The sequence below is a fragment of the Coregonus lavaretus genome (genome assembly GCF_964263955.1).
Source record: "Coregonus lavaretus genome assembly, chromosome: 34".
NCBI classification, from domain to species: Eukaryota; Metazoa; Chordata; class Actinopteri; order Salmoniformes; family Salmonidae; genus Coregonus; species Coregonus lavaretus.
The window spans coordinates 25986462-26005785 of record NC_140021.1 but is presented as its reverse complement, the minus strand read 5'-3'; the positions used below and the strand labels follow the sequence as shown (position 1 = coordinate 26005785).

The window sequence follows — 19324 nt, the reverse complement described above, 5'->3', positions numbered from 1 at the left end:
AAACTGAGATTAGGAGCACTCCCTTTGAGTGCTCCTAATCTCAGTTTGTTACCTGTATAAAAGACACCTGTCCACAGAAGCAATCAATCAATCAGATCCAAACTCTCCACCATGGCCTAGACCAAAGAGCTCTCCAAGGATGTCAGGGGCAAGATTGTAGACCTACACAAGGCTGGAATGGGCTACAAGACCATCGCCAAGCAGCTTGGTGAGAAGGTGACAACAGTTGGTGCAATTATTTGCAAATGGAAGAAACACAAAAGACCTGTCAATCTCCCTCGGCCTGGGGCTCCATGCAAGATCTCACCTCGTGGAGTTGCAATGATCATGAGAACGGTGAGGAATCAGCCCAGAACTACACGGGAGGATCTTGTCAATGATCTCAAGGCAGCTGGGACCATAGTAACCAAGAACACAATTGGTAACACACTACGCCGTGAAGGACTGAAATCCTGCAGCGCCCGCAAGGTCCCCCTGCTCAAGAAAGCACATATACAGGGCCGTCTGAAGTTTTCCAATGAACATCTGAATGATTCAGAGGAGAACTGGGTGAAAGTGTTGTGGTCAGATGAGACCAAAATCGAGCTCTTTGACATCAACTCAACTCGCCATGTTTGGAGGAGGAGGAATGCTGCCTATGACCCCAAGAAGACCATCCCCACCGTCAAACATGGAGGTGGAAACATTATGCTTTGGGGGTATTTTTCTGTTAAGGGGACAGGACAACTTCACCGCAACAAAGGGACGATGGACGGGGCCATGTACCGTCAAATCATCCAGGGCATTGACAATTGGTCGTGGATGTGTATTCCAGCATGACAATGACCCAAAACACACAGCCAAAGCAACAAAGGAGTGGCTCAAGAAGAAGCATATTAAGATCCTGGAGTGGCCTAGCCAGTCTCCAGACCTTAATCCCATAGAAAATCTGTGGAGGGAGCTGAAGGTTCGAGTTGCCAAACGTCAGCCTCAACCTTAATGACTTGGAGAAGATCTGCAAAGAGGAGTGGAACAAATTCCCTCCTGAAATGTGTGCAAACCTGGTGGCCAACTACAAGAAACGTCTGACCTCTGTGATTGCCAACAAGGGTTTTGCCACCAAGTACTAAGTCATTTTTACAGAGGGGTCAAATACTTATTTCCCTCATTTAAAATGCAAATCAATTTATAACATTTTTGACATGCGTTTTTCTGGATTTTTGTGTTGTTATTCTGTCTCTCACTGTTCAAATAAACCTACCATTAAAATTATAGACTCATCATGTCTTTGTCAGTGGGCAAACTTACAAAATCAGCAGGGGATCAAATACTTTTTCCCTCACTGTAAGACTGTAAAAATACCAGCAAATCAGCTCCATGTGATTTTAGTTATGGATATCTGTTCCAAAATATTGCCACGCCTAATAGAGAGCTCTATGTGGTCGTATACAAATATCAGCAAGGTTTGAAATTATTATGTTTTAGACAAATATATCTGTTTGATCTTGTTGCTGTCAATGTTTTGTCTTCAAATACTTTGTAATTGGCCGTGTTCGAGTGCATCAAAACCGTGATGTATCCTGCGTAAATTGTGACCGACTGAATGATCTACAAATAATATTGAGTAGTTATTTATGATGCAAGATGATTTGTAGATTCGACTTTAAAGTCGGCTGCAATGTCGAACGCGCCCATTATGTTCCGGCCCCCTGACCATCCGCTCAAGAAAAAATCGGCACCAAGCTGAATCTAGTTGATGATCCCTGATGTACGGAATAGGGTGCCATTTCAAACAAGACTATGCTACTCTAAAGGTCACAGAGTGTGGATATGAGCACCAATAAGAGAGTGTTCACTACAAAGATAGAAACCTGTTTCTTTTTGTTTTTGCCTCTCCTTTATAACTTTCTGGTAAAGGTACACAGGGGAGAAGAGTAATTTTGTCTCCATCTTGCCCCCTGCCACCCCGCTCTCCATCTCTCTTTTTGTCTCTTTCTCTCTTTCAATTCTCGCTTCTTTCTGTAATTAGAGTTAAAAGGTTGTTGTTCCTCAGGTCTAGTATTAGTGTTGCCGTTCCCTAGGGACCGTTCCCAACTTCCCCCTCTCCGTGAGGCCACTCTCCTATAGCAGCAGATTATTACCAAGCACGCACGCGCACACACACACACACACACACACACACACACACACACACACACACACCTACCTCTCGGCCCCTCTCCTGTGGCAACAACGTATTGCCAAAAACATGCCAAACACGCCTGCCTGTTGTTGGAGAAAGAACACTAATCATCCCATGATGTGGAGAAAAGCAATTAAATCTTTAATCTTTCATGTCGCTCCCCCCTGAATACCAAGATGCAGCTGCCTGGTTCGTATTAGCGCTAACTCTGGGTATATGCATCCCAAGTTGCACCCAATACCCCTATATAGTGCACTACTTTTGACCAGATCTCTATTGGTCCTGGTCAAATGTGGTGCACTACTTAGGGTAATAGGGTGCTATTTGGGACACAACCTCACTTTGGCTTGTTTCAATTTGCCGCTCACGGGAAAATGAGTGTGATACAAAATGCAACGGTTGCCAAGTTGTTTACCAGTTCTTCTTAAGCCGGCCACACATCTACTCCGTCTCTGCACAAGAACACTTGTAATTATCTCTTGAAAAAAAAATTCAGAAAGCGACAGGCGTAAGCCGACACTTCAGTTGTAAAACTTGAAAGTCGAACAGCAAGGTCCCTGTAAGTTAGTTAGGCCTAGCATTTAATTAAAAAAAATCCCTTCCAAATTCAAAATTAATTATCACATTAATGTTTCTAATTAATGAATGCTCTGAAGTTGTTAATTCATAGTCATGTATTTTAAATAAATCAATTTCGTAAAGTAGCTACATTGCTATTACTGCAAACAATACTTGATATCAACTGGAAAATAAGACTGGACAGATTGTTAATATAGAAACAAATGCACAGTTAATTTATTTTAGAAGATTTATAATATTTGAGATGAAAACAAACAAACATGACTCCCAGATGACACCCTATTCCCGATTTAATGCACTCGATTTGATCAAGGCTCTGGTTTAAAAGTAGTGCACTATATAGGGGATAGGGTTCCATTTGGGGCGCACACATTGTGTTTGAGATGTGCCAGGCTGGCAGCCAGTGACAGGCCTGTCTACCATGTCCCTCCCTACCCGATCCCTGTCCCGCCAGTAGAATGAAGGTCAGCCCTATGATTTATCTGTTTTTAGACATGATTATCTGTCCTGTGACTGTCCCCTCTCTTCCAAATGCTCCTGTCTGTTTGTGTTACGTCCCAAGTGGCACCTTATTCCCTATATAGTACACTACTTTTGACCAGGGACCACACACACTTCCTGCTGGGTACTCACTCCTCTCCTCTTGTCACATTGAGAGCTTACAGATCAGGGCACAGCGCAGGGCACATCTGGCCACATCGGTCTCTCTCTCCTACAGACTACAGACCTTTTACTGTAGTTGAATGCCATGCAGAACAGAACCTTTTCAACCCCAAAAAATCACCACCTGGCCCGTCGCTGTATCAGGTCAACATCAAAGTGGCCAGTGTGTAGTTATCAAAGACAAAATACCATCAGGTGAAACGGTTATCGTATAACAGCGATTGTGTTATATTAAGCTAGCCTGAAGCTAGTACTTTTCATACTGGGCTAGTAGAAAATGTGCCGAACTGGCCCACCAAGCCAGCGTATTGTTGTCTTTCCTAGTACTGCATGGCATGGATTGTGACTGTATGTGTTGGTATGTTTTGTGCTTTGCCAGAAACTGGAGCTGGATCGCTTCATGCTGTATGCCCACGGCCCAGACCTCTGTAGGGAGTCGGACCTGAGACATGCGATGGCCAACTGCTTTGAAGCACTCATAGGTGAGTGTATCTATGTGTGTGACTGTCTGTGTCTGTCTGTCTCTGTTAGCTATGTACCGTATCTACACTGAACAAAAATATAAACGCAACATGCAACAATTGCAAGGCTTTATTGAGTTACAGTTCATATAAGTAAATCGGTCAACTGAAATAAATAAATTAGGCCCTAATCTATGGATTTCACATGACTGGGAATATAGATATGCATCTGTTGGTCACAGATACCTTTAAAAAGAAGGTAGGGGCGTGGATCAGAAAACCAGTCAGTATCTGGTGTGACCATCATTTGACACATCTTCTTGGCATAGAGTTGATCAGGCTGTTGATTTGTACCTGTGGAATGTTGCCCCACTCCTCTTCAATGGCTATGTGAAGTTGCCGGATATTGGCGGGAACTCGAACACGCTGTTGTACACGTCGATCCAGAGCATCCCAAACCTGCTCAATGGGTGACATGTCTGGTGAGTATGCAGGCCATGGAAGAACTGGGACATTTTCAGCTTCCAGGAATTGTGTACAGATCCTTGTGACATGGGGCCATGCATTATCATGCTGAAACATGAGGTGATGGCGGCAGATGAATGGCACGATAATGGGCCTCAGGACCTCGTCATGGTATCTCTGTGCATTCAAATTGCCATCGATAAAATACAATTGTGTTCGTTGTCCGTAGCTTATGCCTGCCCATACCATAACCCCACCGCCACCATGGGGCACTCTGTTCACAACATTGACATCAGCAAACCGCTCGCCCACATGGCGCCATCTGCCATCTACCCGGTACAGTTGAAACCGGGATTCATCGGTGAAGAGCACACTTCTCCAGCGTGCCATTGGCCATCCAAGTTGAACATTTTCCCACTGAAGTCGGTTACGATGCCGTACTGCAGTCCGGTCAAGACCCTGGTGAGGACGACGAGCTTACAGATGAGCTTCCCTGAGACAATTTGTGTAGAAATTATTTGGTTGTGCAAACGCACAGTTTCATCAGCTGTCCGGGTTGCTGGTCTCTGCCGGTCCCTTAGGTGAAGAAGCTGGATGTGGAGGGCTGGCGTGGTTACATGTGGTCTGCGGTTGTGAGGCCGGTTGGAAGTACTGGCAAATTTTCTAAAATGATGTTGTGGTAGAGAAATTAACATTCAATTTTCTGGTAACTGCTCTGGTTGACATTCCTGCAGTCAGCATGCCAATATAAACACAACATGTAAAGTGTTAGGCCCATGTTTCATGAGCTGAAATAAAAGATCCCAGAAATGTTTCATACGCACAAAAAGCTTATTTCTCTCAAATGTGTGCACAAATTTGTTTACCTCACTGTTAGTGAGCATTTATCCTTTGCCAAGATAATCCATCCACTTGACAGGTGTGGCATATCAAGAAGCTGATTAAACAGCATGATCATTACACAGGTGCACCTTGTGCTGGGGACAATAAAAGGCCACACTAAAATGTGCAGTTTTGAGGGAGCATGCAATTGTCATGCTTACTGCAGGAATGTCCAACAGAGCTTTTGCCAGAGAATGGAATGTTAATTTCTCTACCATAAACCACCTCCAACGTCATTTTAGAGAATTTGGCCGTACATCCAACCGGCCTCACAACCGCAGACCACATGTAACCACGCCAGCCCAGGACCTCCACATCCAGCTTCTTCACCTGCTGATGAGGGGGAGGGGGGGTGCTGAGGAGTATTTCTGTCTGTAATAAAAACCTTTTATGGGAAAAACTAATTCTGATTGGCTGGGCCTGGCTCCCCAGTGGCTGGGCCTGGCTCCTCCCTTTTTTTTCACTATTTTGTGTCTCTTTTGCTGTCTGCAATCTCACTGTAATAAGTGGTGAATAAACATGCTTGATGCCACAGACAGAGGACCCATTAAGAGAGGGGCCTGGCTGTCAGAGGCTGAGAGGAGCCTCCCAGTGATGGTTTTGGATAGCTAACTCAAAATAGGCCCCTCATGCTGAGATGTACGCTGACAAGCGAGCGATCGCACATGAGCACTTGTGTTGAAATTGCTTGTCTTGATGTTCCTATTCTTTTGTGACACTTCTGTTTTTTTCAACAATTGTTTACAGACAGATTATTTCACTTATAATTAATTGTATCACAATTCCAGTGGGTCAGAAGTTTACATACACTAACTTGACTGTGCCTTTTAAACAGCTTGGGAAATTCCAGAAAATGATGTCATGGCTTTAGAAGCTTCTGATAGGCTAATTGACATCATTTGAGTCAATTGGAGGTGTGCCTGTGGATACATTTCAAGGCCTACCTTCAAACTCAGTGCCTCTTTGCTTGACATCATGGGCAAATCAAAAGAAATCAGCCAAGACCTCAGAAAAAGAATTGTGGTTCTCCACAAGTCTGGTTCATCCTTGGGAGCAATTTCCAAACGCCTGAAGGTACCACTTTCATCTGTACAAACAATAGTACGCAAGTATAAACACCATGGGACCACGCAGCTGTCATACCGCTCAGGAAGGAGATGCGTTCTGTCTCCTAGAGATGAACATACTTTGGTGCGAAAAGTGCAAATCAATCCCAGAACAACAGCAAAGGACCTTGTGAAGATGCTGCAGGAAACAGGTACAAAAGTATCTATATGCACAGTAAAACGAGTCCTATATCGACATAACCTGAAAGGCCGCTCAGCAAGGAAGAAGCCACTGCTCAAAAACAACCATAAAAAAAGCCAGACTACGGTTTGCAACTGCACATGGGGACAAAGATCGTACTTTTTGGAGAAATGTCCTCTGGTCTGATGAAACAAAAATAGAACTGTTGACCATCGTTGTCTCCTGAGTGGCGCAGTGGTCTAAGGCACTGCATCGCAGTGCTAACTGTGCCACTAGAGATCCTGGTTCGAATCCAGGCTCTGTCGCAGCCGGCCGCGACCGGGAGACTCATGGGCGGCGCACAATTGGTCCAGGGTAGGGGAGGGAATGGCCGGCAGGGATGTAGCTCAGTTGATAGAGCATGGCGTTTGCAACGCCAGGGTTGTGGGTTCGTTTCCCATGGGGGGCCAGTATAAAAAATATGTATTCACTAACTGTAAGTCGCTCTGGATAAGAGCGTCTGCTAAATGACTAAAATGTAAATGTAAATGTAAAATGTAAATGTTATGTTTGGAGGAAAAAGGGGGTTTGATCCCCGGGACCACCCATACACAAAAAAAAAAATGTATGCACGCACGACTGTAAGTCGCTTTGGATAAAAGCATCTGCTAAATGGCATATTATTATTATTATTATTATTATTATTATTATTATTATTATTATATAATAAAGTGGTGATCCTAACTGACCTAAGACAGGGAATTTTTACTAGGATTAAATGTCAGTTTTTAAATGTATTTGGCTAAGGTGTATGTAAACTTCCGACTTCAACTGTATCTGTTCCACAGGAAACGTGTATAACACACAGCAGCTCCCACTGTAACATACTCACACTTACTCACTCAAGCACACACACACACACGATCAAACATCCCAGAGAACAAGTTGCTTTTCTTTAGATGCGTCATCCATTTTGGAACGTACAATTTTTAGACATCACTGATCTTTCCCGTGCCCCCTCTTATTATCACACATAATTCAGATATGTTTCTCAAATCTGTAATGTGTCCTTTTGTAAGAAGAAATATGTAATCTGACATCTGTCTTTGAAGAGCGTAGCGAGGAGCGGATGGCTTTAAGGGGTTGTTGGATGTGTTTGGTGACCCTTGTTTTATTTGTTTATGCGCCGCGGCGACCCTTGAACCCTGGCTATGCAGCAAGTTGTCGGAAGCAGCAGATAACCTCCTACTTTGCATGGACAGACTGACTCTCCTGTCTTGCTGTGGCACACACACACACACACACACACACTGTCTATTTCGGCTAACCTTGAGGCAGGGCCACTTTGTGCCGGGGAGCGAGAGAGGGAGAGGAATGAAAGAATGGCGGGAGGGAGGGGTGGAAGTAGAGGGTGAGGGGTGGAAAGGCAAAGTGGAATCTGCAATGCAAATGGTAGCCTGCAACCCTACATTATTCAAAATGTTAAATGGAAAATTGAGCTTTTTTTTTTTATCTCTCATCATTAACTTCCGTTCTCATTGTTCGCCTTTACATTCTCCTTTCTCGTTCTCTCTTTACCTATCGTCATGGAAACAAAATACTTTATCCCTCAGCCTATACGGTGGGGCTGCGGCACGTCTTCCCTCCTCTCTTTCCCCCGCCCCCCTCCACCCCCTCTCTCGGAGGTTTTGACTGATTAGCCCCCTTGTCTTCCTTCCATCCTATAGAAATGTTTCAAAAGTGGAAAGAATTGAAAAGAAGAAAGGAGCGCCGTTCTGTTTTATGGTCCTAATTTCCTTGTACAGTTGATCTGTGGATTATAGTGTGCCAGCAGCCGCCAGGCAACGCCGCGATGCAGATGATGGATCATTGTGAGGCCCCCTCTTCTCTCTCTTTGCTCTAGTCTCTAAGCTCTTCCTATTAAAATAGAGGAGGGAAAAGGATTATCTTTCAGTGGTCTGAATATCAGACTTACACAATATAGAGACTGTATTCACTGAGTGAGAACAGCTCCATTGTTAATTGCTGCGGATGATAGTTCTCTGTGCTGCTCTTCTTTCTCTCTCTATCTTTCTCTCGCTTTCCCCCTCAACCCCTTTTAGTTTGGAATAGTTAAGATGTTTGATGACGAAATGTAATCAGCAGCGACGGCGGTGGCAAAGTTTAATAATTTTCTTTTGTTTGGTTTATTTTGTCGTTAATGTGCCTCCTCTTTTTGTGCCCGTTGGGTGGCCAGGCCGGAGCAAAATGGAGCGGAGGAGAGAGGGAAAAACTGCTTTATTTGTATTTGATGGATTAGAGCCAATGCTTATTTGAATAATTCATTTGAAGTTATTAATGTGGCTGTCAGGCACTGATATTTGGAGCCCTGGACCCTGTTTATTGGTCACTGAAAGGGCCTCTGGGTATTACATGTTTTCCCCCTAAAGATAACTGTAGCATACATCTGGAAAGGAAGTGGTCCTGTGTGGCTCAGTCGGTAGGGCATGTGCTTGCAATGCCAAGGGTTGTGGGTTTGATTCCCGCTGGGGCCACCTTAAGTAAAATGTATGCACATGTGACTGTAAGTCACATAATAGCATCTGCTAAATGGCATACAGTGCCTTGCAAAAGTATTCATCCCCCTTGGCGTTTTTCCTATTTTGCTGCATTACAACCTGTAATTTAAATGGATTTTTATTTGGATTTCATGTAATGGACATACGCAAAATAGTCCAAATTGGTGAAGGAAGTCTCGAGGTTTTGCTCGCCTGAGGTAGAGTATCTTATGATAAGCTATAGACCACACTATTTACCAAGAGAGTTTTCATCTATATTTTTCATAGCTGTCTATTTACCACCACAAACCAATGCTGGCATTAAGATTGCACTGAATGAGTTGTACAAGGCCATAAATCAACAGGAAAACGCTCATCCAGATGCAGCGCTCCTAGTGGCCGCGGACTTTAATGCAGGAAATCCGTTCTACCTAATTTCTACCAGCATGTTAAATGTGCAACCAGAGGAAAAAAAACTCCAGACAACCTTTACTCCACACACAGAGACGCATACAAAGCTCTACCTCGCCCTCCATTTGGCAAATCTGACCATAACTCTATCCTCCTGATTCCTGCTTATAAGCAAAAACTAAAGCAGGAAGCACCAGTGACTCGGTTAATAAAAAAGTGGTCAGATGACGCAGATGCTAAGCTACAGGACTGTTTTGCTAGCACAGACTGGAACATGTTCCAGGATTCTTCAGTCAGCATTGAGGAGTACACCACATCAGTCACTGGCTTCATCAATAAGTGCATCGATGATGTCGTCCCCACAGTGACCGTACGTACATACCCCAACCAGAAGCCATGGATTACAGGAAACATCCGCACTGAGCTAAAGGGTAGAGCTGCCGCTTTCAAGGAACGGGACTCTAACCCGGACGCTTATAAGAAATCCCGCTATGACCTCCGACGAACCATCAAACAGGCAAAGAGTCAATACAGGACTAAGATTGAATCGTACTACACTGGCTCTGACGCTCGTCGGATGTGGCAGACGAGCTAAACAGACGAGCTAAACCACTTCTATGCTCGCTTCGAGGCAAGCAACACTGAAGCATGCATGAGAGCACCAGCTGTTCCGGATGACTATGTGATCACGCTCTCCGTAGCCGATGTGAGTAAGACTTTTAAGCAGGTCAACATTCACAAGGCCGCAGGGCCAGACGGATTACCAGGACGTGTACTCCGAGCATGTGCTGACCAACTGGCAAGTGTCTTCACTGACATTTTCAACATGTCCCTGACTGAGTCTGTAATACCAATATGTTTCAAGCAGACCACCATAGTCCCCGTGCCCAAGGACTCTAAGATAACCTGCCTAAATGACTACCGACCCCGTAGCACTGACGTCTGTAGCCATGAAGTGCTTTAAAAGGCTGGTCATGGCTCACATCAACAGCAGTATCCCAGAAACCCTAGACCCACTCCAATTTGCATACCGCCCCAACAGATCCACAGATGATGCAATCTCTATTGCACTCCACACTGCCCTTTCCCACCTGGACAAGAGGAACACCTACGTGTGAATGCTATTCATTGACTACAGCTCAACATTCAACACCATAGTGCCCTCTAAGCTCATCACTAAGCTAAGGATCCTGGAACTAAACACCTCCCTCTGCAACTGGATCCTGGACTTCCTGACGGGCCGCCCCCAGGTGGTAAGGGTAGGTAACAACACATCTGCCACACTGATCCTCAACACGGGGGCCCATCAGGGGTGCGTGCTCAGTCCCCTCCTGTACTCTCTGTTCACCCATGACTGCATGGCCAGGCACGACTCCAACACCATCATTAAGTTTGCCGACGACACAACAGTGGTAGGCCTGATCACCGACAACGATGAGACAGCCTATAGGGAGGAGGTCAGAGACCTGGCCGTATGGTGCCAGGACAACAACCTCTCCCTCAACGTGACCAAGACAAAGGAGATGATTGTGGACTACAGGAAAAAAAAGAGGACTGAGCACGCCCCCATTCTCATCGACGGGGCTGAAGTGGAACAGGTTGAGAGCTTCAAGTTCCTTGGTGTCCACATCACCAACGAACTATCATGGTCCAAACACACCAAGACAGTCGTGAAGAGGGCACGACAAAGCCTATTCCCCCTCAGGAGACTGAAAAGATTTGGCATGGGTCCTCAGATCCTCAAAAAATTCTACAGCTGCACCATCGAGAGCATCCTGACTGGTTGCATCACCGCCTGGTATGGCAACTGCTTGGCCTCCGACCGCAAGGCACTACAGAGGGTAGTGCGTACGGCCCAGTACATCACTGGGGCCAAGCTTCCTGCCATCCAGGACCTCTATACCAGGCGGTGTCAGAGGAAGGCCCTCAAAATTGTCAAAGACTCCAGCCACCCTAGTCATAGACTGTTCTCTCTGCTACCGCACGGCAAGCGGTACCGGAGTGCCAAGTCTAGGTCCAAAAGACTTCTCAACAGCTTCTACCCCCAAGCCATAAGACTCCTGAACAGCTAATCATGGCTACCCGGACTATTTGCACTGCCCCCCCACCCCATCCTTTTTACGCTGCTGCTACTCTGTTAATTATTTATGCATAGTCACTTTAACTCTACCCACATGTACATATTACCTCAACTACCTCAACTAGCCGGTGCCCCCGCACATTGACTCTGCAACGGTACCCCCCTGTATATATAGCCTCCCTACTGTCACTTTATTTTACTTCTGCTCTTTTTTCTCTCAACACTTGTTTTGTTGTTGTTTTATTTTTACTTTTTTTGTTAAAAATAAATGCACTGTTGGTTAAGGGCTGTAAGCAAGCATTTCACTGTAATGTCTGCACCTGTTGTATTCGGCGCATGTGACCAATAAAATTTGATTTGATTTGAAGTGAAATGCAAAAAATCCTGGGCAGTAGGAAGGCTACATCACTGGTTTCACTATGGAGTACCAAATAGCCGTCTGGGCCTCAAATCAATTTTTATTTGGCACATGCTTCGTAAGCAACTGCTGTAAACTAACAGTGAAATGTTTACTTACGGGCTTTTCCCTACAATGCAGAGAGAAACAAATATAAATAATCAATAAATAATAACACAAGGAATACATTCTGGATCTCTTTTCCTGAGATCCACAAAGTGAAGTCAAGAATAACTATACTGACTGATCTCTAGCTCAATGGAGAGTGTTCTCCATAAGTCGTCTTGGAGTGAACCCTGGAAACCTGTCCTCCTGTAGAACAGAGGAGCGGGGTGGTTAGGGTTCCCCTGACGTGTACAGAGTAGCAGTGCCCTCTGGCAGGAAACCGGAGTGCCGCATACTCTAAAATCTAATAAAATGTTATTTGTCTCATGCTTCGTAAACAACAGGAGTAGACCAGGGCTCTCCAACCCTGTTCCTGGAGAGCTACCCTCATGTAGGTTCTCTCCAACCCCAGTTGTAACTAACCTGATTTCAACTGATCAACCAGCTAATTATTACAATCAGCTGGGATGGATTAGGGTTGGAGTGAAAACCTACAGGACAGTTACTCTCTAGGAACAGGGTTGGAGACCCCTGGTGTAGACTAACAGAGAAATGCTTACTTGCGGCTTATTTTCCAACAATGCAGAGTTAAATATAAATATTTTTTAAATATATATATTGTGACACAAGGTATAACAAATAACAATAAAGAGTAAAAAATAAAATGACTATATACAGGGAGTACCGAGTCAATGTGCAGGGGTGTCTGGTAATTGAGGTAGCAATGTACATACAGGAAGGGGTAAAGTGACTAGACAACAGGATAGATAATAGACTGAGCTGTAGCAGCAGCATATATGGAGCGGTTGCAGAAGCGTGTGTCGTCAGTATGCATGTGTTCGCATGTTATGTGTGGGCGTATGTAGTGTGTGTGTGTGTGTGTTGGTGTGTAAGTATGTGTGGGTAGAGTCCGTGCAAGAGAGTTAGTAAAAAAAAAAGGGTCTATGCAGGTAGTCCGGGTAGCCATTTAATTAACTATTTAGCAGTCTTGTTTAGCAGTCTTATGGCTTGAGGGTAGAAGCTGTTCAGGGTCCTGTTGGTTTCAGACTTGGTGCACTGGTGCCGCTTGCCATGCGGTAGCAGAGAACAGTCTATGGCTTGGGTGGCTGGAGTCAGACAATTTTTTGGGCCTTCCTCTGACACCACCTGGTATAGAGGTCCTGGATGGCAGGGAGCTTGGCCCCAGTGATGTACTGGGCCGTACTCACCACCCTCTGTAGCGCATTGTGGTTGGGTGCCTTGCAGTTACCATACCAAGCGCTGATGCAACCAGTCAAGATGCTCTCAATGATGCAGCTGTAGAACCTATTGAGGATTTGAGAGCCCCTGACAAATATTTTCAGCCTCCTGAGGGGAAGGAGGTGCCTTTGTGCCCTCTTCAAAACTGTGTGGGTGCGGACCATGTTAATTCCTTAGTGATGTGGACACAAGAAACTTGAAGCTCTCGACCCGCTTCACTACAGCCCCATCGACGTGGATAGGGGCGTGCTCACCCCTCAGTTTCCTCTAGTCCAAGATCAGCTCCTTTGTGTTGCTGACGTTGAGGGAGAGGTTGTTGTCCTCGTCACGCAGTGAGCTGCTGCACAGATTAGAAAAAAAAAAAAAAACACTTTTGCGTAACCTAGCACTGCTACGGAAATTCTGCGAAGGGAAGGAGTATCAACCGTTAAACCCAAAGAGAGAGGGGGTAGGGCAGAGAGCCGTAGGAGGGATAGAAAGGCGGATCCTTGCTGCAGCGTAAGACTGCGTCGCTACAGGTTTGGCCTGGTTCAAGGGCCTAGCCTGAGTCTTAGCAGACTGCTATGTCGCTGGGAACCTCAGTCTCCCAAAGCCAGCTTGTTGCCCCCTCCCAGCTGTGAGGCTGGGGCGAGATGCAGGAACCAACGGGCTGCCACGGGGCCTGGGTCTGCGGGGCAGGCAGAAGTTAAAGGCTTCACCTTCCTTTTTGCACGTCACACTTCTGCCGCATGGCGGTGAACATCTCCTTGGGTGTGACAGGGGCATCCAGGAGGTCCACTTTCTGTTTGTCTGTTAAGCTAGATAAGCTCTGCCAAAGTGCCCTTTCTCCCACCACCACTAGGCTCATGGTTCGACCACAGCTTTGGATGGCGCTACGGGAGGAACGGACGCACAGGTCTGTAAGCATACAGATTTCCCAAGCATCTGGGTCTTTGGTCTCTGAGTCCAGTTGCTTCCCCACCTCCTCCAGTAACTCAGCCTGATAAACCAACAATAGAGGTCACATTCAGGGCTCTAATCACTTTGGCTGAGGCTTTGTACATTTTCTGAAAAACAGAAGCGTTAAAGCGTTTCGCCTTTCCAGGGAGTGAAGTGCTGGTGTCGTTAGTGACACGGCGCAAGGGGCTGAGGTGGTGAGCCAGTGACGACTCCACCATGGGAGGGTTACAAACCCGGATTCCTCCATGTTGTGCATTGCCAGGCTCGGGGTACCCTTAGCAAGAATCCTGCTAGTAAGGGATTTATCCCACAAGCTCTTGGCTTCCCTTAGCGGGGCTGTGTGGGACTGGAGTCTCTTCCCGTCGTACAGCACTCTTGACAGGCACTGAGCCCCTGCAGAAGACGGCCATGTCGAGTCAGGCCGTTGCCAGCCTGTAGACATGGAGCCAATAATTTCACTGGAGGAGTGGAAGCTCCACTGCTCTCGGTGCCGTCAGGTCTGTGGGCGGGAGAACGGGGTCGTCAGTCTCCAACTCCTGTGCTATCTCAAGGATTTCTGTGAGATGTATCATTCCCAAACTCGCCATCCCCTGACACTACGTCGTCAGATAGTGATGGGAGGGAGTCGAAGCTATCAATTACCTCGCCCCAGCTGCACTTGGTTGTGGGGAGCTGAGCCTCAGCTGTTGCCTTTGGCTCGGAGGCAAGATGGGCTAATGAGAGAGAAGCACGTTTCAGCCTCCTCTTTACACCTGCTCTGTAAGCAGTCTGCAGTGCTCACAGGACTCCGGGTCCTCGAGCGCCTCCTGGGCATGTTCCCTACTCAAGCAATTAATGTATAGAGGGTGGGTATCTTTCCCCGCTATCATGGAGCCGCAAGCACAAGAACGTGGGGGATCGAGTGCCAGGTTCATCTTGGGACGGGATTGCAGTCGCCTGTTTTAAGAACAGCGTACAGACTGCGTAGGCTAGCTAGTTAGAAGCCTTGCGGCTTGTGACTAGCAAAAGAGTAGCCTGTGTTAACGGTCCACCAAGCTAACTAGTTAGGAGCCATGCGGCTAACATCAAGCAATATTGAGCACTGTATAACGCTATAGCCGTGGGTATGCATGTGAGGTTAGCTTGCCTTTCAGTAAGCAGAATCCTTGAAGCGTTGGCTAACTCAATAGCTAGCAGTGACACTACCTACCAACGGAGACAGAAGTAGAAATAGGAATTTCTACTCGAAAACAAAACCTTCCGCTTAGTACTCAACCTCTCAACATTGTCTGAAGACCTATGCTCAGCAGCGATATCCTTCACGGTTCGCTTGTGAGCAGGCAACAGGTATCCAGTTGATATGAGGAGAGCTAGAGTAGTGACAGTCTTTGAAGAAGAGAGCGAGAAAGACCACTCTGCCCGTCTGTCTCCAACAGACACTTTTGATTGGTACTTCTGAGAGAATATGCAGTCCAAGAACCCCACGTGAGAGAAATCAAGTCACATTTTATTTGTCACATGCTTCGAAAAACAACAGGTCTGGACTAACAGTGAAATGCTTACTTACAGGTCCTTCCCAACAAAGAAAATAGAGAAATAATAGAAAACTAAAACACGTAATAATAAAAATAATTATAGATATACAATGAGTAATGGTAACTTGCCTATTTACAAGGGGTACCAGTACAGAGTCGATATGCAGGGTCTGAGGTAATTGAGGTAGGTGTGTATATATTACTAGGAATAAAGTGACAGATCGTAAACAGTAGCAGCAGCGTATGTGATGAGTCAAAAAAGTTATTGCAAAAAGGGTCAATGCCGATAGTCCAGGTAGCTACACTACATTACCAAAAGTATGTGGACACCTGCTCGTCGAACATCTCATTCCAAAATCATGGGCATTAATATGGAGTTGGTCCCCCCTTTGCTGCTATAACAGCCTCCACTCTTCTGGGAAGGCTTTCCACTAGATGTTGGAACATTGCTGTGAGGACTACCTTCCATTCAGCCTCAAGCATTATTGAGGTCGGGCACTGATGTTGGGCGATTAGGCCTGACTCGCAGTCGGCCTTCCAATTCATCTCAAAGGTGTACGATGAGGTTGAGGTCAGTGCTCTTTGCAGGCCAGTCAAGCTCTTCCACGCCGATATCGACAGACCATTTCTGTATGGACCTTGCTTTGTGTACGGAGGCATTGTCATACTGAAACAGGAAAGGCCCTTCCCCAAACTGCTAAGCCATATGGAATTGTTTTAAGAAGGTCATACCAAGGATCATTTGGCTATTTGATTTAGAATAATAATAAATACAATATATATATATATATATATATATATATATATATATATATATATATATATATATATATATATATTTATTTAAAAAAAGATGGGTCTTACTGCTATTAGCCCATACAAACATATTGAATAACAGATTCAACACTTGGAACAACAGAGTCCCCAAGAAATATCAAAATGAAGTTTGTTCTGAGGTGTCTCCTATATCTGAGAGATATAAGAAAGATCAGGAAACAGTTTATTGTATTTTTATTTTATTTATTTAACCCCATATATTTGGCAATAAGCAGTCTCCATAGTTCTATTAATTTTTTCAACTTGTACCGGGGGACCTTCAGACGAGTCTTGTGAGGCCTGTGGGCGACCTAGAGCAACCAACATGTACATGTTTGTGAGAGTCTCACCTTTGCACTGAGGGGACATATTAGTTTGTAGCCCAAACGGTTTATACGCTACATACAGAAGTACCAACTTCAGACGAGTCTCCTGGTACTTGTGGAGGTCGGTGATTAAAACGGTGAACACCATCATGTCCGTGAGAGTTTTAAAGGCCAAACCGTTCGGAGGCTACAGACGATTTTATCAGAAGACCGATTTGGTGCATCGGTACTGCTTGACGTGTGGTAGCAGAGAGAACTGTATGACTTGGGTGGCTGGAGACTTTGCCAATTTTTAGGGCCTTTCTTTGACATCTTGATGTACTGAGCCACTACCCTCTGTAGCACCTTGCGGTCTGATGCCAAGCATACCATACCAAGCAGGTGATGCAGCCAGTCAAGATGCTCTCAGTGGTGCAGCTGCGTAACTTTTTGAGGATCTAATGGCCCATGCCAAATCTTTTCAGCCTCCTGAGGGGGAAGAGGCGTTGTCGTTCCCTCTTCATGACTGTGTTGGTGTGTTTGCACCATGATAGATCCTTAGTGATGTAGACACCGACGAACCTGAAGCTCTCGACCCGCTCCACTTCAGCCCTGTCGATGTAAATGGGAGCGTGCTTGGCCCTCCATTTCCTGTAGTCCAGGATCAGCTCCTTTGTCTTGCTGATGTTGAGGGAGAAGTTGTCCTGGCACCACACAGCCAGGTCTCTTACCTCCCCCCTATAGGCTGTCTCGTCGTCCGTGATCAGGCCTATCACCGTCGTGTTAATGATGGTGTTGGAGACGTACGTGGCCAAGCAGTCGGGACTGAAAAACAGGGGAGTACAGGAGGGGACCAAGCGCGGCACCCATGAGGGTATCGAAACAAATAATTTAAACAAATAATTGAAAGAGAACCTCTCTAGTCTTTGTGGTTGAATCTGTGCTTGAAATTCACTACTCAATTGAGGGAACTTACAGATAATTGAATGTGTGGGGTGCAGAGGTGGGGGAAGTCATACAATCACTGTTATTTAACACAGAATGAGTTTCGATTTGTTAAGCACATTTTTACTCCTGAATGTATATAGGCTTGCCATAACAAAGGGGTTGAATACTTGTTGACTCGCGTCATTTCAGCTTTTATTTTTTTATTAATTTGTTACAATTTCTAAACACAAAATTTGACTTGTGTGTAGATCAGTGACACAATCTCAATTGAATCTGTTTTAAATTCAGGCTGTAACACAACAATGTGGAAAATGTCAAGGGGAGTGAATAGTTTCTGAAGGCATTGTATGTGTTCTGGCTTCACTAACTGCCTGTGTAGGAATATGAAGCTGAACAGTGACTCTGTGGGTTGTTCTGGCCAGGGCTGCAGCTTAGCCGATTTGGCCAGGTCATGGTGTATGCCAAGTGCAATATGTTTTAGTAACATGTAATTGCTGACTGGGTTGGCTAGCTAGAGAGGCAGGCAGGTAGTAAGTGTTGGCTGGGTGTGTGGGCTGTTGAGCTGTGTCTGCTGCCTGGGTCTCGGACTGACTGGTTGCGTCCAAAATGGCACCCTATTCCCTACGTATGGCCATGGTCAAAAGTAGTGCGCTTTCCCACTTTCTTTCTCTCTGGTCAAATGTAGTGCACAATGTAGGGAATAGGGTGCTGTTTGGGACACAGGCTCTGTAAGTTGCAGAAGGCAGCAGCCAGGCTGGTTAGGCGGACGATGGATGGAGCTGAGTTGACTGACTCCGTCTAATGATCGCTGCATGTTGTGCGATTGATCGTACCGCTGCAGGGCATTCTATCCACACACAGGATTCTTGTCAAAATGGTCTCCCTCATCTCTTTCTCTCTCTCGTTCTCTCTCTCGCTCTCTTTTTTTCTTTCTTTCTTTCTCTCTCGCTTTCTCTCAATCCCTCACTCAAATTATCTTCCTTTGTCATGTACCCGCTCTTTGATTGACATCAAATGTTTTTTTTAACCTGTTTCCTTCCCTTTAGGTTCCCACCCCTCCACTCCCCTATTCTTGGGAAAGTTGGAGAAATGCAATAAGAGGCAAAACTCGTGAGATGTCAACTTTCCATCCGTAGCTCGTGCTTCCTGTAACCTCTTGCTTCCAGTGAGTCTGTATCAGTGATGGCTCATCAAAACCCCAGGAAAAGCCCATAGCTGTTGAAATATAGCAAATGTTGTACAATCGATATCAATATGAAAGATGGCTGTAGAGAAAGAAAGCTGCCATAGAATCTTCAGAGGAACTATCTGCTGTGTAGGAGCATCTCCAGAGCTGTGGTCGATTCAAGATCAAACCACAAATCTCAGCAGAGAGGGATGATGACCCCCAGACGTTTTCACAATTTTGTTGTAGCCCTGAACTACCGCACCTGATTCAACTAATCACGGGCGTAATGGTTAGTTGAATCCCATGTGCTATCTCTGAAATAGGCCTAGGTGAAGTCGATCAAATACATGGAATTGCCGTTAGTCCCCGTGGAGACGTTTGAGAACCATCTGTTGTGTAGGAGCATCTTGCGCCGTGGTCGACTCAC

General features: G+C 45.6%; 1 protein-coding gene across 1 annotated transcript in view; it reads left to right on the top strand.

Annotated features, from left to right (window-relative positions):
- drosha (drosha ribonuclease III) overlaps positions 1-19324 on the top strand; it is a 142491-nt gene that overhangs the window by 43431 nt on the left and 79736 nt on the right. The window contains exon 22 of the mRNA XM_084152254.1: positions 3783-3885. Coding sequence (XP_084008380.1) covers positions 3783-3885 — 103 coding nt within the window. The remainder of the gene's footprint in view (positions 1-3782; positions 3886-19324) is intronic.